A 23,988-nucleotide genomic window follows, 5' to 3' on the forward strand; every position below is an offset into this window, starting at 1 on the left:
GTGGGATATATGTGTTTTTATTTTATTAATTTTATTTATGTTTCCTAAAATCTCCTAAGTATATTACTTCTGTAATAAGGGAAGTTAACTTTTTTTTTTTCTTTTAAGCATGCAAGTTTTTGAGACTGGGGCAAATGTGCAGTTGTACTCGTGGTCAGGCCCAGGATCCAACCTCCAACAGAGGCACCAATTAAGGATCAGCTACTTCCTCATGGACTCCTCTTTGCAGAGCAGGGGCCGTCTCGGTTCCCTTCCCCTCCTCCCCAGCCCCACTGCCTAGAGCAGGGCCTGGCTCAGTAACCACTCGTTGAACAGAGAAGTTCCAAGGGATCCTACACTCCCTTCATTCCTTGCTCTGGGTTAGCGTCGTAGGATTTATCTAAATCACCATGGAAGTTATTTATCGTTTAGCTGTATCCCTTTCAGGTAATGAGTTCCATCCTTCCCAGGTTAACTGGAGTTTCCTTGGGTGCGTTTCCAGGCTGCGTCAGTCCTGGAGCCCTTGCTCAAGGGCTGAGCTTTGGAACAGCCGTCTACGCCTCTTGCCCCACTCTGCCATCCCCGTACCACCCCGGCCACCAGCCCCAGGACTGGCAAGGGTAGTAACAACCTGACAACAACAGCATTGATAATGCCAAGTTCACAAGGATCCTTTTGAATTGGCCCTTTTATTATACAGATGATGGATCAGACTCAGAGAGGACCAGCACGTGACCTCCTCAGGGCCACACAGCTAGCAAATGGCAGTGAACAGATTCAAATTCATGTGTCCCCCGCCCACTCCCCCCAGCTCTAGAGTCTGAGTTTGCCATCACTGCCCTCCACTGCTTCTTGGAATAAATGTTTTAAAAATGGTAACTGTGAACACCAATTGAGTGCTCGCCAGGTATCAGGTGCCCCCCATATATCAACCTACGCAATCCTCCTTAGAGCCCATTTTACAGTTGAGGCAACTGAGAGGCAAGTGGATTGCTAAGGTCCACAGCTGGGAAGTGCAGGGTCTGCATCTGAACCCAGATGATGTCCAGGCCCTTCCCAGCTCTGCAAGCTGATGCTAACAGTGTTCTGTGTTCTAGGCCACAGGCCCAGGATTTCACCTGTGATGGAATCCCCACAGTGCCCAGGCGGTAGGTACTTCATTAGACCCCTTCTACAAGGAAGGAGCTGGGGCTCAGAAAGGGAAGGTGACAGGTTTGAGGTCACACAGCAGTGTATGGCAGACTGGACCTGGCACGTGGTCCTTGACACCAATGCTGTTCTGAACGCTGGGCTGTGTTTTTCCTGGGATAAGTACCCCCACCCTTGGCTGGCTGGGTGCTCCAGCAGGGGGGAGGCCCTTCTAGACAGTTCCAAGAGCCCAGTCACTGCCCCACCGTGCTCAGTCCCTTAGAAAGTCATTCAGCCACTTATATTGTGGGCAGTGCTGGGAACCCCCTGGTGCCACCACCTTTGCCAGTCTTTCTCACTGGACACTCGTTGGGGCAACATTCCAAAGAAGAAGGATCTCATCATCTTATCACCTCCAAATCCTCAACCTACCCACGCATGTGCCTCTCTGGATCGCTGTGGCTAATGCCACCTTGGGGGACATTCAGCCTCATCTTGGGGGTGATTCCTTTCTGGGAAGAACTCTCACTCATGCAGAACCTGGGCTGCTGGTCTGCAGGTTTTCAGGGGGTGCGTGCAGGGTGGGTTTGCTGTGCGTGAGTGGGGAACGGAGATTCTGAAGGCCTTCTCCCTGTGGGCTTATCTTTGTTGCTATAACATTACGGCTCTACAATGGTGGCAGGGACTTCAGAGGGCCAGGCCTCCAAGCAGCCTTCCTGGGGAAAGAACTGTAGCATCTGGAGGGCTTACAGTCTCAGCTTCACCACCGGGGGCATCTTTTCTGTGCTTTCCTTGCAAAACAAAAACAAGAGCAAAGACTCAGGCTGTCCTCTCTCTTTCCCTGTCACCCATCTGTCAGTCTGGCTGTCAGTCTGGCTGTCTATCTACCCTCTGGGTGTAAACTAGGAATTCTGGGGGGAAACTCTTTCCTCCCGGTTTGGTTTTCCTTGGGGAGGGCCTGGGGCATTCTGGAGCCGGGCTCCGAGGTGTATGTGTTGGTGGGGGGAATGCATACACCCCAGAAGCTTGAGGATGTGCTATCTGGGGGAGAGCACCTGGGGCCAGGCGGAGCGAACAAGGCGGACCCAGGACTCTCCTCCGTTAAATCAGGGACGGCGTTGGGGTGCATGGGGGGTGAGAATGGAGTCGGGAGTTCCAGACCTTCGCTGGCAACTGTCTCAGAGTCGCTCCCCCCTCCTCTGCGGAGGAATTTGTAAATGGAAGCGGGGCTGCTAATCCCTCCGCTATCACCTCCCCAGACACTTGTTGGGGGATTAAAAAAAAAAAAAAACAGACACACACACCCAAACACTGAACTTTCCCATTCCTCAAAATGTGGGTGGGGAGGGTGAAAGGAGGACACCCCTTGTTCTCCCCCTCCCCGCCGCCAGCCTCCAGCCTGGCTCAGGCGGGACCCCCTCCCTCCCCGCAGCCGGAGCGATGGGGGCGGGCGAGGCGAGGAGGAGGGAGGCAGGGGGCGAGGTCTGCTTCAAGAAGGGGCGTGTGGCCGGAGGAGCTCCCGTTTGAGCAACTTGGGAGCGAGCGAGGCGGCAGAGAAGGGGAGGGAAGAAAGTTGGTTTCCCCCGACGTCAGCGCCGGGCGGGCCGCGGCGGCCGCGGAGCCAGGAGGCGGCCGGGAGCGGGGCCGAGCGCGGGGCGGCCGGGGCGCGCTCGCTCCGACCCGCGCCTGCCACCCCCGCCTCGGACCCGCGCCCGCCACCGCCGCCGGCGACCCCGGGGCGGCCCGCGGGCATGGACAGCGCGGCCGGCGCCGCCTTCGCCCCGGACAAGCCGGCGCTGGGCCCGGGGCCGCCGCCGCCGCCGCCGCCGCCGCCGCCGGCGCTGGGGCCCGGCGACTGCGCCCAGGCGCGCAAGAACTTCACCGTCAGCCACCTCCTGGACCTGGAGGAGGTGGCGGCGGCCGGGCGGCTAGCGCCGCGCCCCGCGGCCAGGGCAGAGGCGCGGGAGGGCGCGGCGCGCGAGCCGTCCGGGGGCAGCAGCGGCAGCGAAGCGGCGCCGCAGGACGGTGAGTGCGCGGGGCCGGGCCGGGGCTTCGGGCGGGGCTGCCGAGGGCCGTGGGAACTGAAATACGGGGGTGCGGGGGCTGGAGGGGTGCGAGGCCAGAGGTTCGTGGGTCCAAAGGGATGAGCACGGGGCAGGCGACGGATGCGGGGCGCTGGCTCAGCCGCACCCCAGCCTGGGAAGGAGGCGCCGCGGCAGGACCTCCGGGGGTGCGGGCGCCGGGCACTGCAGCCCGAGTGATGGGTTGGCCCGGCGCCGCCGCCGCAGCCCTCGTTGAGGCTGTATGTCGCGATGGGGCGGGCTGCGGGACGGGAGCTCTCGACTGGCGGAGGGCACTGCCTTTTGGCCAGAGCCACCTCCAGTCGTTGGAAGCACGGGGAGCTGTGTGCCGTGTGTCCTACCCCGGAGGCAGCCCTGGAGGCCCCACTCCCAAAGAGCCTGAGACGCGGGTGCGATTACTGCTGGGGAAACCGAGGCTCCCGAGGGGCAAAGTGACCTGCTCGCACAGCTGAGTTTCAAGCTCTGTCCCCTTCTCTAGCTCCAGCATACCAATCCAGCGACTACTAGGCTTTTGTAAGATGGACTTCCTGGCTGGGGTACCGATGCCTGCCCCCCCTCTACCTCCAGTTTGCCCCACTAGCAGCTCCCTAGGGGGAATGGCCCAGCCCTGAAGAGCTAGCTAGGCCTCTCTTCCCCTGCCGAGGTTAAAGGTCATCAGGAAAGGGCTTTAAAAACAAACAACCCACCCAAGTGGCTTTTTTCAAAAAGTCACAGAGGATTGCTGGGCCCCAAGCCCTTGGTAGGAAGGGGGGTGTGGCTAGGGCAGGAGAAGATGGAGAGTTTCCTGGAGGGAGGGGAGGACGGGAGTCCCCATAGCTCACCCAAGCCCTGAAAAGGAGGTGGGGTCGTCGGAGACCACTGCCGGCTTGCTCCCCTAGCTCTGGGGAGCAGGCTGCCCTGCTGGAGGCTCTGGGCCCCTAAGAGTCACCCACCTGATTCCAGCAGCCTTCCCACCTGTCCCCAGGGGCCCCGCCCCCCACTGCCCGCACCAGCCCCTGGGTCTCAGGGGAGCTCTGGATGGCTGCGTGCCCCGCTTTTCAGATGAGAGGAGGTGCAGGGAAAACGGAGGTGACGGCATCCTCATCGGAAACCTTGTCCGGGAGCCTGTGCGGTCGTGAGGGACACCTGACACACACCTGCCTTTCACAGTGCACCTCAGAGAGCGCCCCGCTGGTGCCGTGTTTCCCAGTGGCATCCGCCTCCCGCCAGCCACAGGCTGGCATCTGTTCACCCGCCCAGGTGATCAGGAAGTGGGTAGACCCACTCCTGGGAGCTGGGGTTTCCCTAGTGGAAAAGTGGAAGGAAGGTGTCTGGTTTGGGCCAAGGGTAAAGTGGGGTGCCCTCTGGTGAGGGGGCGGGGCCGGCCACCCTGGGTCGTGTGAGCACCTCGGGTCTCTGCTGGCTCTGAGCTGGCCTCCCCACAGGGCAGAGGAGAGGTCTTTGGTTTTGCCCTGATGAATGGGGGGCCCTGAGGGTTGGGGAGAGAAGGAAGGAGGCAGGGCGTTTTGTACTCAAGTGCCGGCTGGGGTGGGTGCCCGCTCCGGTCCTAGCGCCTGGCTGTGGGGACGGACGGGGGAGGGGGGGGGGAGGTCTTGCTTCTCCTGGACACAGCATAAAAGGGGTCTGAATGGCGGGTTCTCCTGGGGAGCCCCAGAACAGCTGGGGTCACAAGTACCTGGACAGGGCCACTGGCAGCCCCCAGACAGCTGGGTGGGCAGCAGGCCTCTGCAGCAGCCCCCTGGGGTCAGGCCACCCTCACTGAGAGCCCAGGAGCCCTTTCTCTGAGGAGGGGCTTCTGCACACAGGGAATTCCCAGGTACCGGGGACAGAGGACACCCTGGGTGTGGCATCAGGTGGGATGGGGTTGGGGGCCGCTGATTCCCTCAGTTGGTCTGCTTCCAGAGGTGGGGAATCGCCTTTCTCATCTGTGAGGGGCAAGGGGCCGCAGGCAGAGTTGGGGCCGGGCTCAAGGGACGCCCCCACCCCCAAGCTTCTGGCCCTCAGCCCTTTGGGCGATTTGCTCCAGGCCTCTGCAAATGGAAAGCAACGTGGACAACATGGAGAGTTCCTGAAGCTCTAATATCCAGCTTAAAGGAGTCTCTTGTTTGGGATTATATCTTTCCTACTCATTTTTGGTGTTAAAACACCCTTTCTTTTATGAAATAGGGATAATAACTAGAGATTGTTTTATTTTAATGTCCTTACTTGGCAAAATTAAAAGGAGGTAACCCTATACTCATTCCTCAGACTGAAAACAAATCACTAGGCCATGAAATCCAAATGTTTTATGTCGAGTCAAGCAGCTCCCCAAGGCCAACTGGGCTCATTCCAGGGGTGCCCGCTGCCAGGCGGTGGGGGGCAGGGGTGGGGGCACTCTGAGGCAGCCCCCATGCCTGGGAGAATCCCTTGGCTTGCTCGCTGGGTCTCGGACTCTTCTTCCTTCCTTCCTTCCTTCCTCCCTCAAGCAGGTCCCCCCACCACTGCCGCTGGACTCCCAAGTCCTGAAGTCTCCAAAGCTGGGGGAGAGGGGACCTTTCATCCCCGCATCCTGGTGAGCCCAGCCTGCATCACTGGACCCCTTTACAAAGCAGGCAACCAAACCTCGGGATGCTAGGACTCTGGACCCCAGGCTGGCAGACTTGGGTCCTGGGCTGTGGCTTCGTCCTCCAGTCCTGGACCCACAGGGAACCCTGGCCCCTCAGTGAAGATTTGGACATACTCAGAAGTGGCTTTTCCTGTGGCTTCTGGAGCTGCTTCCAGGTCCAAAGAAAGCAACTGACACCAAACAGAGATGGGGTGCGCCTTATTAGAAAAATGAAGGTTAATGGGGAAACTGATGAGTTGGGAAATTGATATATTTTCAACGTGCCAGGTTAGCAGTCTCAAAGTTTTTTGAATATATTTTTCCATCTTTTGTTTTCACCAAGTCATCAGGAGATGTAGCCTATTTTTGCCAATGATTCCCCGGGACCAGGCTCCCCCTGGAACTGACCGGGAAGGCTGTGGCTTCGCCGGTGACTCAGAGCAAATCGGGGTCTCGGGTTCCTCCCAAATCAAACGCTGAGGTCTGGGCCGGGGCACTGAGCTATGCCAAGCACGTTAGGAAAATAAACTCTCATTTGCTGCCTCTGCACTGACTTACAACAAAAGAAACCGCATTAATAACTGAGATTTTCTTTAAAGCATTCCCTCCTGTGGGCAGGGCCGAAACAGGGATGTGGACACACTGAAAATAAACGAAACCCCTGGAGCCAGGCAGGGGTGAGGCCCCCAGCCTGGGGAGGCTGCCTGGCCTGGGTGGGGCTGGGACGTGTTACAGAAAATGCCAGGACCAAGTGGGTCCACTTCCCGGAGATTCAGGACAGTGGGGCGCCTGGAGACTGAGGGCACAGGCTGAGCCGGGGTGGGCTGTGACCCCGGCCAGGGGGTTTGCGCTCCCCTCGCGGAGCTGGTCCCTGAGCCACACCTGTTGATGGGTGACAGGAGGCCAAGGATGAGCCTGGTTTGGGTGGGGACCTCTACCTCCCCCTTGCCAGTGGTGGAAGGCAGGACTGAGTGTCTGAGTGGGGGGCCTGAAGGGACCACTGAATTTGAGAGACGGGCCGAACGGCCTTCAATTTTTGGATTTTTCTTGTGGTCAAATACCCCTAACATATGATTTACCATTTTAACCATTTTGTAAGTGTACAGTTCAGTGGTGTTAAGTACATTCACATCATTATATGACCATCCCCTCCATCCATCTCCAAAATTTTTTCATCTTCCCCAACTGAAACTTTGCCCGCATTAAACCCTAACTCCCTGTTTTCCCTCCCCCAGCCCTTGGCAATCACCATTCTATTGTCTGTCTCTATGAATTTGACTCCTCTAGGGACCTCATATATGTGGAATCACACAGTACTTATCCTTCTGTGTCTGGCTTACTTCACGTAGCATAATGTTCTCAAGATTCGTCCATGTCATAGAAGGTGTTAGAATTTCCTTCCTTTTTAAGGTTGAGTAATATTCTACTGTGTTGAGTCTATCCCACATTTTGTTTACCCGTTCATCTGTCGGTGGACCCTTGGGTTGCTTCTGCCATTTGGTGGTTGTGGGTAATACTGCTAGGGGCATGGGTGTGCAATATCTCTTCAAGTCCCTGCTTTCAGTTCTTTGGGGCCTATACACAGGAGTGGAATTGCTGGATCGCGTGGTAATTCTACGTTGAATTTTTTGAGAACTGCCATACTGTTTTCCGTATCTGACTTTAAAAAAAATATATATATATATTATTTATTTATTTGGCTGTGTCAGGTCTTACCTGCTGCACACGAGATCTTTGTTGCAGCACGCGGGGTCTTTCGTTGCAGCGTGCAGGCTTCTCTCTAGTTGTGGTACGCGGGCTCCAGAGCGCGCGGCTCAGTAGTTGCGGTGCACGGGCTTAGTTGCCCCGTGTCATGTAGGATCTTAGGCCCCCGACCAGGGATTGAACCTGTATCCCCTGCATTGGAAGGCAGCATCTCAAACACTGGACCACCAGGGAAGTCCCCCATATCTGACTTTTTAACTGGCCTCCTTCTAACTGGCTCTGAAAGGTGGCAGCCGCAGCCTCTGGGGCCTTGGAGGAAGGAGACGGAGGGGGCCGGCCTGTGAAACAGGAGCAGGGCTGGTGAGGGATGAAGACAAAAGGGTTTCTTCAGAACCAGGCCTTTTAAAGATAAGCCTGCTTTCCTTCCCTCCTCCCTTCTCCCCTCCCCTCCTTTCCCTACATCCATTTCCTTGGGGGAGGGGCGGCGAGGGGGGACAGAGCCATCTGCTGAGAATGAGCCTTGGATGGGGGGGTCAGGACACCCAGCATCGGGTCCTGGCTTTTGCTGCCATCTCCGTGTGTGACCTCGGGCCTGTCACATCCCTTCTCCGGGCCTCAGTTCCCCACCTGAACAATGGGAGGTGGCACACAGATGTCTGTGGGGCTGCTCCTGTCTCTCATCATGATGTCATTCGGGCTGAGAAATTGCCCCGTGATGGGCCCGTCTCCCCAGGAAGGTGGAGTCTCTGAGGACTGGGTCCTGGCTGGGCCTGGATCCCCAGACAGGTGAGGGCATCCCACAGCACATGCCCAGGAGCAGGGAGACAGGAGTGGTGAGAGCTGAGGAACCAGGCCTAGAAGCTGAGAGCCCAGGGGGTTCAGTCTGAGCATGGCTGGGTTTCCCAGGGTAGCTGGTGGGAGTGGGGGCAACGGTCTACATCTCTGGCTTTTTGTCTGAGGGAGCGCTCTTGCTATTTCGTTCATTGTCTGTGGTTGCAGGGTGGCCTTGCTCCTCTATAGATCATCTAGGTGGCGCTTGGGGGCCTGGCACAGGGGCCTCAGACCAGCTGGCGCCCCCATGAGCGCCCTTCCCTGTGAGCAGGAGCTCAGCAGGGCAGGAGCTGTCACTGTTCCCTTCCAGAAGACTCCAGAAAAGTGACTTTGGAGCAGAAGTGATAGTGCCTGCTGGCACGCCACCCTTGAGGCCTAGAAAGTACCCTGAGGCTCAGTGTTGCCATCTGTGAAATGGGAATGCTGGACAGCAATGTCCCTTACAGGGTGGACCCTCAGTGGCTGTGGGAGACCATGCCTGGCACATAGTAGGCGCTAAATAAAGGGCCTCCATTGCAGCTCATGGAGATGCTCACAGCAGCCCTGTGAGTCAGGCAGGGCTAGCGATTGCCTTTCCTGTTTTGGGGAGGCCCAGAGAGGCAAATCAACCTGCCTAAGGTCTCCCACCTGGGACCGGAGAGGTGGGATTTGTTTTTGGATTGCAAGTCCAAACTTCTGTCTCCTGCAGAGCTCAGCATCTGGGCTGGAGAAATGGGAGAGGGGCAGCCCCATCTAGTTGCTGGGGAGACGCAAGCTAAGGTTTGTTTGGGGATCTAACGGGGGCAGGGAGGCCTTGAGGGCTGGCACAGGGTGGAGCTATTGGGATGGACTCAGTGCTGTGTTAGGTTTCTAAGTGGATAGAGACAGGAAGGAAGGGTTTTCAGTGGCTTGTCCTGGGCAGGGATGCGAGGTCAACCTGGACAAGGCAAAGCTTGGGAGGCCTTCCTGGTTTGCCAGACCCAAAGGGCAGTGGCTAACCCCAAGTGGAAGAGAACCTTGGGAGTGATTTAAGGGGGAGCCAGTGCGCCCCTGAACACAGCCTCCAAATGGGGCATCAGTGTTGGAACCCGACCAGGGTACTGCCCTGGGGTTAGAGGCCACGGGAGTGGAGTTGAAGGGATGAGCCCTTGATGGGACGTGGTGAGAGTGACCAGTTGCTTCCTCTTTGCTGGTCGGGGCCCCATACCCCTTATACCACATTGTCTTCACACCAAACGTGGAAGTGGGTCCTTTTATTATCCCCATCTTTTTTTTTTTTTTTTGCGGTACGCGGGCCTCTCACTGTTGTGGCCTCTCCTGTTGCGGAGCACAGGCTCCGGATGCGCAGGCTCAGCGGCCATGGCTCACGGGCCCAGCCGCTCCGCGGCATGTGGGATCCTCCCGGACCGGGGCACGAACCCGTGTCCCCTGCATCGGCAGGCGGACTCTCAACTACTGCGCCACCAGAGAAGCCCTATTATCCCCATCCTATGGAGAGGGAAGGTGAGGCTCAGAGAAGCTGAGCAGTTACCAAGTTCACACGAATGAATATGGGCTTCCAGCCCAGGCCTGTCCCGAAGCCCCTGCTCTCTACTGCTGGCTGAAGCCATCCCTGGAGCCCCCAGAGTGCTGGGTGGTCTGGCCAGGGATGCCCACTCCCAGGCTGGTGTGGGCTGCATTCAGGGGGCCGTGAGGCAGCCAAGGCAGCCACGTCCTCAGCAGCCTGGCCTGGGTCACAGGTGTATGGGAGACAGGTCAGGCCTGGCAGCGTGGGGACTGTCTGGCTTGGGAGGTTTGGGAAGGAGTGAGAACAAGTGGAGGTCTTCTACCCGCTCCTGCCTAGAAACGTCCAGAATGGCCTCCTGGACACGGGAGAGCTGCGGAGGGTCCCTGACTCTGAGGAACAGCCACAGGACAGGCCCCCTTTCCCAGTCCACCCCTAGCTTCCATATTCATTCATTTATTCACTCACTCATTCAGCAGTCATTTTCTGAGCACCAACTATGTGTCAGGACTTGACCTGCAACCACCTGCCCAGACTTTCAGATTTCAAGCCCCAGTGAAAATTTCCAGGCACTTCGAAGAACTGGCCTAGAGTGGGCAGTTTTAAAAGGTGCCAAGAAAAGCCATTTACTCACGACAACTACCATCTTGTTGCCCCTATCCGTTTATCCAAGAAAGAACCTTTCAGCCTCTTTTTTTTCTTTCATCTTTTTTTAACAATACATTTGTTTATTTAATTTATGTATTATTTTTGGCTGCGTTGGATCTTCGTTCGTTGCTGTGCGCGGGCTTTCTCTAGTTGCAGCAAGCGGGGCTTCTCTAGTTGTGGAGCACGGGGTCTAGGCGTGCAGGCTTCAGTAGTTGTGGCACCCGTGCTCAGTAGTTGTGGTGCACGGGCTTACTTGCTGCAAGGCATGTGGGATCTTCCCGGACCAGGGCTCGAACCCGTGTCCCCTGCATTGGCATGCGGATTCTTAACCACTGTGCCACCAGGGAAGCCCAAAAGAACCTTTCAGCATCTTCATCTCGGAGTAAAGAATGTTCCTCAAAACGGACTTAACTTAGCTTAACAAAACTTGCGAATCACCCCTGTTTTTCTCATTTTGCGGTAGGTCGGTGAAAACGCTGTCATGGGCTGGCATTTGGGAACCACATGGTGGACTGGCTTTCCCAGGCTCACAGACACGGAGACATGCACAGCCCACCCCATCCCCCCATCCCCCCATCCTCCCCCCCCCCCACCAATACACACGATCCTGTGCTGCTCACTCACACACACACCTACCCTCACACCCCGGCCTGAGGGCTCCAGCCTGGCCCAGATGATCAGGTCCAGGCTGTTAATGGCCTCAGGTCGCTGGTGGATAGATGAGCAGCAGCCTGACCGCGCCGGGATGGGCCAAGGGTTAAGTGCCTTTTGCGAGGTGGTGAGTAGGAAAGCGCCGTGGGAGCTTCCTGTTTAGACAGAGTTGGGGAAAGTTATCTCGGCAAACGCCCATGCTGAGCCGACACAGGGAGACAGGGTGCCGGGCAGCCCCCAGGGGCCGGAGGCATGTGGCAGGGCACTCCCCGCCCTCCTCGCCCGGAGGGAGCAGAGCGGCTGCCAGAAAGAGGCCGTGCCTCCCTGGGATTCGGGGCGTCTCCAGATGTCCTGGGAATGAAGGTCGCTACCTCACTGACCCTGATGCTCGCGCTGCCCCCCAGTCAGGCCCCCTCGCCCTGTGTCCCTTCCACATCTGGGAAGCTGCTTGCTCCCAGCCCAGCTCCAAGGGGCCACCGTGATGACAGGATGCTGTCCACATGGGGCCCTTTACGGCTAATGATATCTTTTATTGCGTCCTAAAAATGAAGCAGGCTCTGGAAGACATTACTTTCGGTCGTTCTTTGTGATCCCTTCTGCTTTCCTGTGTGTGGGAGGGGCAGCCGGGACCTTCTGGTTTGGGGGCCAGTGGAGACCTTAGAAGGACGCTGGGGTGACGAGTTATAGAGAAGCCAAGAAGCTGGGACCTGGTGGCCCGAGAGGTGGACGGGGGCTGTTGGGGGGAGTGTGGTCTTTGGAGAAGGTCCTGGGGTGGGGGGCGGTGCGATCAGGAGGCCCAGGGGCTGCAAGACCTGGAAGCTTCTATAGAGGCTTTTCCTCCCAGAGCTGAGCAAACGCCTCTGTGCTTAAGAACTGACAAGGGAAGATGTGTCACCTCCTGTGACGCCGCTGCCCAGGAGGCACTAGGGCCCTGGACAAGGAGTTAGGACACTGGGGCTTGCCCAGCCCTACAGCTCGGGACACGCCCTGACCCTGGGCTGTGCCTTAGCGTCCCCATCTGAGGGGGTCGGACCATCTGTTTGTCAACAAACAGTGGTCCCAGGAATCACTGCATTCGAATCACCCTGGGAGCTGGTTAAATGCATGTTCCCAGGACCCAGCCCATGGAATGACACCCTCTGGAGCCTGGGTCTGGACCTCTGCATTTAGCAGGGCCCCAAGCGATTTTTATGTGCATTAAAAGGTGAGCACTGCCCTGCTCTCAGAGGCTCCTTCCAGGGCTAACGCTGCCCCTCGGTCGTCTTCCTCAGTTTGCCTGAGTGGAAAATGGTCCTCTTCTGGGAGGATGGAGAGGCCAGGTGGAGCTGCCAGGGAAGCCGGGCATCATTTGGAAGCACCTGAAAGGGTCCAGTATGTGGGGGGAGGGTGCTGTTCCCCAGAGCAGCGTCCCCAGAGACCTGACTACGCTGGAAGCCGCGCTGCTAGGTCTAGGAGAGCACAGTCACTGTTGACGGTCTGCCAGCACTCATGGGCACCTACTGGGTACCAGCCCAAGGCCACCCAAAGAGCTGGCATTGCCCCGGGGGAAGATCTGTCTCTCTCTCTCAAGCATCCTGACTCCTCTAGCTGCCAGGGTGACAGGGTGAGGTGGGGTGGTCGGAAGCCTCCCTGCTGAGCTGGGGGTCTCTGTCACTCATCACTGGAAAAGCCCCCTCCCATTGTCCTGCCCGCCTCCTACTCTTTCCTCCTCTCCGATCACCCTGCCTCTCACAACCCTGAAGGCTCCCCTAGCAGTGGTCCCCTGGGGTAGGACATCCACAGCCCCAGGAGGGCGGCCACCTTGCCCCAGGTTTTGTCCACAGTCCCCGATCCCGCCTCCCTGCCTGTCCTCCCCGACCAGTGGCCTCCCGCTCCTGGCTGCCCCCGTTGCCCCGGGCGCAGCCGTTTACACACCAGAGATGGCGTTATTAAAAATGACATTTAACCAGAGCTGGAATTACCACGCGGATGGCTGCAAACCTCGGAATCAAAGCCGGAGCCGCCAGGCGCGCCTGGCAGGGGCCTCGCGGCCTCCTTTCGCTGCCAGAGCTCTGCGCCGGCCTCCCGTATAAAGCCCCTGCAGAATGCCGAGGTCTTGAAAGCCGTGCACCTCCTTTCATTAGACTAACAAATAACACGTAACAGAAAACATCTGTGAACAGCAGCCCCTAATGCTCTCAAGATGGTGCCGCGGGCAGCTGGTCCAGCCAGTGGGCAGCCGGGCCGCCCGGGGTTCAGGTTCTGGCTGTCCCCACCCGAGACGGTGAGGACCCTCGGGAGAGCCTGGCACCCCTCCCCTTCTCTCCCGCACCTCCCCCTGGCACCCTGTGGACCTGGGGGCCTCCTTCTCCACCTCTCCATCTTCCTCCAGCTCAGTCTTCAGCCCTCTCTTCTTGCGGATGAGAACCAGTAATTCGAGGGTCTGTTTGCATGGAGACAGTGCCCTGGACAGGGCATCACAGCCGTCCACTCGACGGGGGGGGCCTTGACCAGTCGTGTGACCTTGGCAAATGTCTTCTTTTTTCTGAGCACCTCGTTTGTCATATGAGGAGAAGAATCGTGCCTCCTTGCAGGGTGGTTTTAAGAATTTAGGGGAGGGACTTCCCTGGTGGCGCAGTGGTTAGGAGTCCCCCTGCCAATGCAGGGGACACGGGTTTGATCCGTGGTCCGGGAGGATCCCACATGCCGTGGAGCAACTAGGCCCGTGCGCCACAACTACTGAGCCTGTGCTCTAGAGCCCACAAGCCACAGCTACTGAGCCCGCGAGCCACAACTCCTGAGCCCGCACACCTAGAGCCCGTGCTCCGCAACAAGAGAAGCCGCCGCAATGAGAAGCCCGCGCACCAGCAACTTAGAGTAGCCCTGGCTTGCCGCAACTAGAGAAAGCCAGCGCGCAGCAACGAAGACCCGATGCAGCCAAAAAACACTGAGGCCAGGCGCCCCCGCCCCAGCACTCCCGCCACGAACCCCGTGGGCTAGGAAGCCACAGGGGCCTCCAGATGTGACATCCTCCCTGTGTGGCAAGAGACTGGATGCCTCCCCAGGATCTAAAGCACCATCCCCACAGCTCAAACCGGGAGGAGGAAGGACTACATCCCAGACTAGGGAGGAAAATCCAGGAAAACATCCCAGAAGTGGGAGAAAAGACAAATTGGCCCTTTGTTCCCTGTTTCCCTCATGAAGAAGCTAGAGAAAACAGGCCTTTCCCCCTTCCCCCAAGAGACTGTATGTGAAACACCATGCCTCCCTGTCCCCCTCCAAGAGATGCCTTGCTACTTGGTTCCATTCATTCATTCACCCGTTCACTCGTCCATTCATTCATTCACCCATTCATTCATTCATTCATTTGGTGCACATGCGTGCTGTTTGAGGCATCAGTGGACAGGCAAGACGTGGTCCCTAACCAGGGAGCAGAGCACGGAGGCAGCTCCCCGACGCCCAGCTCTTCACCTCTGTCTGGCCCCGAGCTCAGTGTTTCACAAGCAGCCTCACGCTGAGTCCTCTCAGCAGCCTTTTGAGGCAGGTGCAGTATTATCCCCATCTTCCGGATGAGGAAACTGAGGCTCAGAAAGGCAAAGTGACTTGCCCAAGGTCACCCAGGAAATACGCTATGATCCCCAGAGCCCAGGTACAGCGCTGGGCTGCCAGATGGCCAAGCAGCCGCAGTGTCCTCTTGCTGGAAGCATCCCAGGCCCTGCCAAGGAGGGACTGTGCCACCCGTCTCCTTGGTTCTCACCCCAAACCTCCACAGTGCCTGAGCAAGGTGCCACTTTTCCAGGGATACCACTGTGCAGAGCCTGACCCATAGCTGACCCAGGCGGGAGGGCTCTGAGCTGTGCTGTGACTGGGGGGCTGGGGCTGGGGAGGGACCCCAGCCTTTGGGAATCTCGTATTTCCGAGAGACATCATGTTCTTATTGGAAGGCCAGCCTCTCCTGCAGAGCTGGCTGCCCTGCCACCTCACCCCGAGGCGAGGAGAGTGTCAGGGCTCGAAGTGGGAAATTGCTGGAGACAAGAAGTAAAAACGAACTACTCTGGTTTCACTGGGAAGGAAAAAAGAAAAGGCAAAGATCTAAAGCGGCTGAAAGTGGGATCGTTATTTGAGGAAAATTATTGCTGTTGCAGCGGATTCAAGGTGGGGGCAGATCAGAGCTCCAAGGGGGGGAAATGGGGAAGGCTTCCCTCCATCCTTCTTTCCACAAATATTAGTTGAGCATCTACTCCGTACCAGACCGAGGGCTGGATCCTGGGGTCCCGTCAGGAAATAAGGGGGTGTGGTCTCCCTACTATGAAGGAAGTAGGAACAGATAATGGGGCCCCCTACCTGGCCTGGAGGTTCAGGGGAGGCTTCCTGGAGGAAGTGGATTTTCAGAAGGGACCCAAAGGGATGAGTGAAGTTAGCCAGAAGAAGAGGTTGGGAAGGATGCTCCAGGTGGAGGGAACAGCAGATGCAGAGGTGAGGAGATTGGCTGTTCCAGGAGCAGAGGGGGTGGGAGGGAGCCCGGTGGAGAAGACCAACGAGCAAGGCCTACTTCAAGATTTGCAATTTTGGGGCTTCCCTGGTGGCGCAGTGGTTGAGAGTCCGCCTGCCGATGCAGGGGACACGGGTTCGTGCCCCGGTCCGGGAAGATCCCACATGCCGCGGAGCGGCTGGGCCCGTGAGCCATGGCCGCTGAGCCTGTGCGTCCGGAGCCTGTGCTCCGCAACGGGAGAGGCCACAACAGTGAGAGGCCCGTGTACCGCAAAAAAAAAAAAAAAAAGAAAGATTTGCAATTTTTGTGTTAGGCGGGGTGGGAATGCTTTCTGTGCGCCTGTGGGCGTTTGGAGTGTCCAGAGCACCCAGGCCCTCCCCGGTAGCGCTCTTGCTGAGTGGGTGTTCTGTGTCCCGTGGGAAGGGAATGGCTGACTTGGGAACAGCTCTTGTGTCCTGGCTGCTCAGAGCCTCCTGGGTGCCCCAACTCCAAAGGAGCAGATCAAAAGCCCGAACTGTCTGCTCCGGCCCAGCTGCTGTGAGATCTGACATCCCAAGTCAGAGAGGGTTGGGTCCAGGAGCCGCGCAGAGCCCGACGCAGGGCGGGTCCCCATGCCCAACACGGGGCTCACAGATCCGTCTGTGGGATGGCTCTACCCAAGACATGGACCCAACACTAGGGCTTTGCGCCGTAGGTGCACAAGGACTCTGACATGGCAGTTTCCTTAGCAGACCCATTAGCAAGATGAAGAAGGTCGCCCCGGCTGTCTGACGGCAAATCCTGCCTCCCAGGGGGAGTGGAGGGAGTTTGGGGTGCTTGTGGCTGAGTCGAGGGCTGGGTGACCGGGCTGTGCTGAGTGGCATCGGAGTGTGTTCATCTTCATCACTGTCACCATCCCCGAGATCCCAACAGTCAGGACCATTTATTGTGCACCTACTACGTGCTCAACCCTCTGTCTCATTAATTCTAATTAATCGTCTCATTAATTCCAGATACTCTAGGAGGTAGGCAGTCTTATGGCCCCATTTTCCAGATGAGGAAGCTGAGGCCCAGAAAAGTGGGCTATGTATGGAGGACACGGGGGCTCCAGGCCTTAGGCCCTTGTTTTTGGCATGTTCCCCACCCCTGCTGGCCCGGAGCCCCTGGCTGTGCTCACTCTGACCTCGCCCAGCCTCTCCGGATTTGTTTAGAAAGGGATGGGTGAGAGAGGTGATAACGCGGGGCACAGGGTTGCTGGACAGAAACCAGAGCTGCTCCTTGACCCAGGCAGGCAGGCCAGGACCCTGGGACAGGGACGGCCCCCATTTTTCCCATGCAGCTTGATGGTGACACAGGCATAGAAGTGGAGAGCTGGTTCCAGAGTCCCAGTGGGTCCCCCGCCTTCTCAGGGGCAGGATGTGCTGCCGGTGGGGACCCAGCTTAGCTGTGAGATTCCAGCTCCATCCACACCCCCACTTCCTGGATGATCTTGAGAAAGTGTCTTGTTTCTCTGAGCCTCGAATTTCTCATCTGCAAAATGGGCACATCGCTAGTACCTGAGGCCTGGGTTGTTCAGAAGAGTTGATAAAGTCAAGCAGGTAGGGCTCAGCTCTAGGCCCACCTGGCCTCAGGTAGGTGCACAGTAAACACCAATCTGTTTTCTCTTTCACTCTCCCTGACACTTGGGAGGAGGAGGCAGATGCACAGTTTAGGACTGTCAAGCCCCTTTCACAGATGGAAAAACCGAGGAGGGAAAGGTTTCCCATGGTCCCACAGGAAGAGGAGCTGAGATTAGGAACAGAGTTCTTGGCCCCAGAAGCTGACCCCAGTGGCCTTTGCTGGTTCCTAACTATGCTTTCCAGAAAGGAGACAAGTTATTCAACACACACACAGGACCAAGACCCCTCTGCCCCTGCCCAGCCCTGCCTGGTGACCGAGGGTGCCCTCTGTGGAAGGACGGTGAGTTTGCTGCAGCCCCAGCCTGGCTGGAACTGACCCCTGCTCCCGTGTGGCATGAGCATCTTGCTTTATTTTCCACATGTATAATTTCATGACAAATACCGTCTATAAAACACAACACAACTATTTTTATAATGTGGCGTTTGAGGTTAAAAATTCAAATTAGAGATTAATTGCAACTTCTAGAAGGTCTGTGGATAAGATGGCTTGGGGAAGAAGGCTGAGATATTCAGATACGCTCCCTCAGGCAGATGAGTTCTCATCACATGTCTAGAACATGCACACACACACACACACACACGCACGCACGCTTGCACTCAACTGATCTCTGGCTTGAGCAAAGCTGGTTTAGACACGGTGTTTGCACTCGTAGGAAAGCTGGTCTCGATGCTGGTTCCTTTCTCAGCCCAGGACTCTGATGTCCCAAGTGTCCATCAGAAGCAGGTTACAGGATAATCAAACAGCCCTGGGGTTTGTGGAGGCGGATGGCAGGGGGAAATTGACAGAACTTGGGGTGCCAAGAAAAGAAGCGAATGTATTGGGTTAACCTCCATTGGGTGCCAGCTCTCAGATTCTCCCTAAACCCTCCCCTTCCTCCACCCCGTAAAACCAAAACCAGATGGAAATCTCAGTGAATAGTGGGTCTGCGGACAGGGCAGACAGCGTGGGGTGGAGCCCTGATCAGAGAGGAGGGAGGCAAGCTGGGTGAGCCCCATTCCAAGGAGGCCAGGGGCAGGGTGTGTCCCCTTTGGCACCCACGGGCCAGATCTCAGCCTGCACAGAAGAACGTCGGGGCTCTGGAGAGCTCTGAGGCAGCTTCTTGGGCTCCGTGGGGATGGTGGCAAATGTTCGCTGCTTTCTTAAAACCAGAACAGCAGAGGTTGGGAGAGTGGGGCTGCCCTCTGCACTGCAGATTTTCCTCTCCCCACCTTCCCATGGGTCCTGGAAGAAGGGCAGCAGCTCCAGGGAGTCAGTAGCCAAGGGTGGGAGTCCAGTGGCCCACTAATGCTCCCAAGGGCCCCAGGGAGAGGGGGGCCAGAGTGAGGCCAGCAAGTCCGACCGACCCCAGCTGGCTCCCTGGGGCCAGGGGCTTCCCCCTTCTGAGCCTCAGTTTCTTCATCTGTAAAGTGGGGATAATGGCGAGTGAACTGTGAGGGTGCAGATAGGCAGCAGTACTTTCACATAGTGGTGGCACAGGGCCAGCCACTGCTGTTACCATTACTGCCATTGCTATTATTAGCAACTCACAGGTGGGTCCCTGCGAGAGGGCAGGCTGAGGACCCGGGCACACCTCTGGCAGCTGCTGGTCCCCAGGGTCCGTCATCTCCCCAGCATGAGGATGGGAACTGTCCCGACCCACACTAGCTCCATATTAAGGCAACAGCTCTCCTGCTGCCTCCACCCCCAGCCCCACCCTGGGGCGGGCAGTGTGAGTGGGGCTTGTTTATTCCCGTTGTCTGTTGGCACGTTCAGGGTGAGATGGAGGGGAGGGGTGCAGACAGTGTCTCCACCCCTCTCTCAGCAGCAGCTGTATCCATCCTGGAGGGCTGCTCGGGTGTCTTCAGCGCTACCCGGTCTTGGGCACAGCAGACAAAGAGAAGCCTCTGTCACTAGAGCAGGGTCAGGAACAGCCCAGGGGAGGGGCTTCCAGCTCTGTCGTGGAGACCTCAGACCATTGCCTCCCTCCCCCACCCCGCTCCCCCAGCTGTCCCAGTGCCTGCTGTGCCACCTTTATTGTCACTTCTTTGGTTGAAGTCACTGTCCACAGGGAGCCCTTGCCGGGACCCCCTTCATAGCAGTAACACATCATTTCACTGAAGAGGCCCCCACTAATCCCAGGGTGTACATGCTAGCCCCTCATCTTTACAAAAGGCTACCAAAATGTCCATTTTGGGGACTTCCCTGGCAGTCCAGTGATTAAGACTCCCCGCTTCCCCTGCAAGGGGCACAGGTTTGATCCCTGGTCGGGGAACTAAGATCCTGCATGCCACGTGGTGGGACCAAAAAAAAAAAAAATACATCTTACGGGTGAGAAACAGAGGCTCCTCCACTCCACATGTATTTCCTGAGCTCATACTATGTGGGGGCACTGGGCAGACATCCACCCATCACCCCTTAGGAGCTTCCAAGTAACAGGAGACAGGCAATTAACTGATAATTGCAGTACTGGTAAATTCCGAGTTGAGAAGCACAGGGCCTCTGGGGCTCAGAGACAGGAGTCACCCTCCCAAGGCTGCACAGCCGTCAGCACCTGGCAGAGGTGGGATCAGACCCCAGAGCCCTTCCATCCTAACTGTCCCCACGGCACAATGCTGTGGCTAATGGGAGCCCCTCTGAACAGGCTGCAAAGACCTTCATCCCAAATCATTTGGGAGAGGGACCCACGACCAGCCCAAGTGGCAGGGGCGAGGCTGGGAGCAGAGGAGAGATTATACACATCCCTCTGGTGCTGTATTCTCCGCAAACTTGGGCGTAGGGATTCCCCAGTGGGAGGCACAGTACTCTAGTTCTGCCAGGGTCCGTGTATACGTGGGGCTTGGGCAGTGTTCTAGTCGGGCTTGTTACCTACGACGCATAGAAAACCGGCCCCAAGTGGCTTAAGCAGAACTAAGATAATGTGTGCGAAACTGAAACATCCAGGGTGGGACTTCAGGCACCACTCGATCCAGGGCTTAAACAATCGAGCAGCCCTAGTCTCTCTACCGGAATCTTGCCGTACCACATCGGGTCCCTGCCCACCTCTGAACCAATTACAGCGGCCGCAGAGAAGCTCCGTGCTGATTGGCCAGAAGTGGACTGTGTGTTGGGGGGGGCGGTGCTTCACTCGAATCCGTTGGACCAGAAATAGAGGGAGGTTGCCTCCGAACGCTGCTTCTGGACACAGCAGAGCTCACATTTATAAGGAAGAGTTCCCTAAACAGGGCTAGCCCTGCTTTATTTGCTTCACATGTAGTATCCACTGAAAGTCTTGCTGCCCCCCATTAAGTAGCAGTGTCCCTCTCCCATTCCGTCAAGCACTCCATGGCTAATACTTTATCCACAGCCGAGAGCGTGGAGGACTTTCGGTGTCCAGTTGACGTGCCGTCATGTGCGGTCAACATGTCATTACCCTTCTGCTCGTAGTTTGGAGGCAATAAGAAATTGCACTTCAGGTGTCCCAAAGGTCAGCCTTTGAAAAGCTCCTGGGCCTTAGGCATTAGGGGCCTAAAGGCTAAACTGAGCTGGGCTGTGAGTCAGTCATTCATTCATCCAGTGCCGGGCACCACTGTCAACACAGAGAACCCTGGAGAGGGATGGAGGGAAACAGGCTGGTGCGGGCCAAGTGAGTTTAGTTCATGATAGTGCAGCAGCTGGGGAGGCAGATGAGCCCCTGAGCCTTGCTGGGGCTGTGAGGGGAGAGTTCCTACAGGGTGTGGTGCCTAAGGGGAGAGGTGAAGAGTAGGTTGGGCTTCGTGACAAGGTGGGAAAAGTATTCCAGCCAGAGGGAACAGCACGTGCAAAGACAGAAATGACAGAGTGCGGCTGGTGGGACATTTGTGGTGGGGTAGGGGACCCAGCTGAGCCCAGGGGAGGGGCGGTGGATCCTAAGTCTGGGATCTAGACTCCAGTCCAGCGTGTTGGCCCTTCTCTGGGTCAGGACTAGGGTGAAGGGGATGAGGCACTAACGGTGCGAACCGTAAGGAAGTGCTCACTGCTGGGGCCATGCAAGTGCTGGGGGGCGTCTGAGACAGCGCCTCCCTCCCTTTGGCTCCCTCGATGGCAGGGCCGGCTCAGAAAGCGGTCTCTGCTCATCAGGAGACTTGGAATTTGTCTTCACATCCAGCTGCCCCTCCTCCACCCTGGGCCCCCTCCCCTCCTCTCTGAAAAAACTCCACCATCCTGATTTTTTAAGTAGGGGGATTGGTGGGTCTGGTTGGGGGCCAGCGGTGGGGGGCCGGGGCAGAATGCTAATGAAATCAGAGGCACCCAGGTGGGGGCCAGGCCCCGGGTAGAGGAGAATTAAGCAAATACACCCAGCCTGCTGCAGGCTCTTTACCATATTTGATTGGTGCTGGCTGAGGGACAGCCCCCTGCGGTGCAGGCCCCGCCCCCCCGCAGAGGGGGATGGGGGGATATAATGGGGAGTGGGGGAGGGGTTGCTCCTTCAGTCCTCGGAGCCTGAGACATGGGCTACATTTGGCCTTCAGGGATGCTTCATGGAAGGGAAGGGGCAAAGATGGCCGGCAGGAGCTTGGCCTGTACAGCCTGTCCCCTCCCGCTAGGCGAGGTGTACAGAGGCCGAACGAGTGCATGTCAGCCGCAGCGACACTTGTGGGTTCTCTGTCTTGACCACTTTCCAGGTATCACCCCGTGGAATCCCCACACAATCCATGAGTGAAGTGCTATACAGACAGGGAAACTGAGGCACGAAGCAGCACAATGACTTGCCGGGGTCACAGAATCAGCAGCCTGACTCGCAGCCCCTTTTGGTCACTGTACCTGAGTCCACGCAGTCATGATAAGAACCCGGTGGGGATGGCTACTCTCATTATATGCACATGAGATTTGGGGAGCAGAAAGGTAGCATGGCCCAGGAAGTAAGAGCAGATAGACACGCTCTAGCTCAGATCCCAGCTGGGCAAAGCTTGGGCAAGGGCACCAAACCCTCTGCACCTGTTTCTCCTTCTGTAAAGCAGGTTAATGACAGAATCCCCTCTGCGTGGATGAGAAAGGCTTTGAGGACTGGAAGTGTCCCATGATGTGAAAGGGGGTTGTCTGAAGAGCCGCCCTGTACCCAGACTTTGTGGTATCGGCACTGACCATGAGCTGCCCACCTCAGTGTCTGCCCCTGTCTCTGGAGCTTCCTCCCCGCTCCCCAAACACGTTTAATAGCACGTCCATCTCACATTTTCTCCAAGAAGCACCATCAATGTCAGGACAAGGTCTATTTGATTCTGAAGGGGAAAGGCCAGGAGGATTCCCTGGGTCCACATTTCTGTCACTCTTTCTACCTCTGTTCAATTATACTACGTCCAGAGAGGCACCTGGGAGCTCACGGCCTAGTAGGGCTTGAGATAGAAGACCAAGCCCAGAAGCCAGTGTGAGGAGGTGGGATCAGACATGTGCACAAGGGGTTCTGGGCATCAGGGGAGGGCTTTTCAAGTGGGGTTTTGTAGGATGAGTACGGGTCCATTGTTTACCAGCTCATGCCACCCCACCCCACTGCCTGTGTGACTTTGGGCCTAGCATCCCTACCTTCTCATTCATAGGATGGAATGGAAAGTGTCTACTGTGCTAAGACTTCCCGTAAGTTACGGGTAAGTAGGGTTGCAGAGGAAAGAGGTGAAGTATGCATGAGGCCAGGAATGCTCCGTGTGTTGGTTTTTAAGATGCCCCTGGCTTAGGCGTGCTGGTCCCGTGGCACAAGGAGACACTCCTTTGCTCCTTAACACACTCCCATCTCCTTTCCAAAGCCCTCCTCTTTCCAGCTTTCCTGCCGTCTCCGCCCCCACCCCGCCACTCTTCTCTGAGCACCCAAGGCACTCACGTGCTGAGTGATGAGCCTGCCCCCCAGCTTGCTGGAGGAGCTCGGGCAAGTCCTCCTCCCTGACGCTTGGCTCCATCTGTAAAAGAGGTGTAAACAGTAGTGCTTATTGCCGGGGTGACGCATCCGGCTCCGTGCCCTGCGCACAGGCATCACTCAACACGTGCTTGCAGGATCCATCATTATTTCCCGTTCTCCCTCCTTGTACAGTTCACTGTGCTTGGTTACCTGAGTATCACCTGTGACAACTCTGGAGGTAGACCTCCATTTTGCAGATGAGGAAACTCCTTTTGGCTCATTTTGGCTAAGTGGCCTGTTGCCGGGACTTGACTCTAGGCCTGTCTAATAAACAAATATCACGCACTTGGCATTGTCAGTGGTTCTCAACCTTGACTACAGGGCAGCGTGACCTGGAGAGCGGTCAGTGAATGCGATGTCCAGGCCCCACCCAAAACCTGTTGAGTCAGACTCTGGAACATGGAAGGGTGGAGCTTGGCATTCTATTTTTAAAAGCTCCACCTACCCCCCCCACTCCCACCCAGTGATTGCACTGAGCAGCTAGGGCTGAGGACCCCGGTTCCACCTTGCCACCTCCATCCCTCCCACCTTACTCCCCATCTTTGGGGGGGTGGGAGGTGAGGCGGGGGGTGGGGAGGGGGACTGCTAATGGCCGTCACAATACTGGTTTCCAGATCCAAAACAGGCTGTACACCATGATGCCAGCTCTGACAAAAGACGCCTGCACATGGTTAAGGATGGGAGGAAATAGGCAAAACTGAGACCACTTCTAAGAATTTCCTGGTGGCCCAGTGGTTAGGACTCGGCACTTTCACGGAAGGGTCCTGGGTTCAACCCCTGGTTGGGGAACTAAGATCCCGCAAGCTGGGCTTTCCTGGTGTCGCAGTGGTTAAGAATCGGCCTGCCAATGCAGGGGACATGGGTTCGAGCCCTGGTCTGGGAAGATCC

General features: G+C 57.1%; 1 protein-coding gene across 1 annotated transcript in view; it reads left to right on the forward strand.

Moving 5' to 3' along the window:
* The first annotated feature begins 2,650 nt into the window (after positions 1-2,650).
* Positions 2,651-23,988, forward strand: part of PRRX2 (paired related homeobox 2) — a 47,514-nt gene continuing 26,176 nt past the window's right edge. The window contains exon 1 of the mRNA XM_033858821.2: positions 2,651-3,132. Coding sequence (XP_033714712.1) covers positions 2,859-3,132 — 274 coding nt within the window. The 5' untranslated portion in view covers positions 2,651-2,858. The remainder of the gene's footprint in view (positions 3,133-23,988) is intronic.

This window comes from Tursiops truncatus, chromosome 6 (assembly GCF_011762595.2).
Source record: "Tursiops truncatus isolate mTurTru1 chromosome 6, mTurTru1.mat.Y, whole genome shotgun sequence".
Classification (NCBI taxonomy): Eukaryota; Metazoa; Chordata; class Mammalia; order Artiodactyla; family Delphinidae; genus Tursiops; species Tursiops truncatus.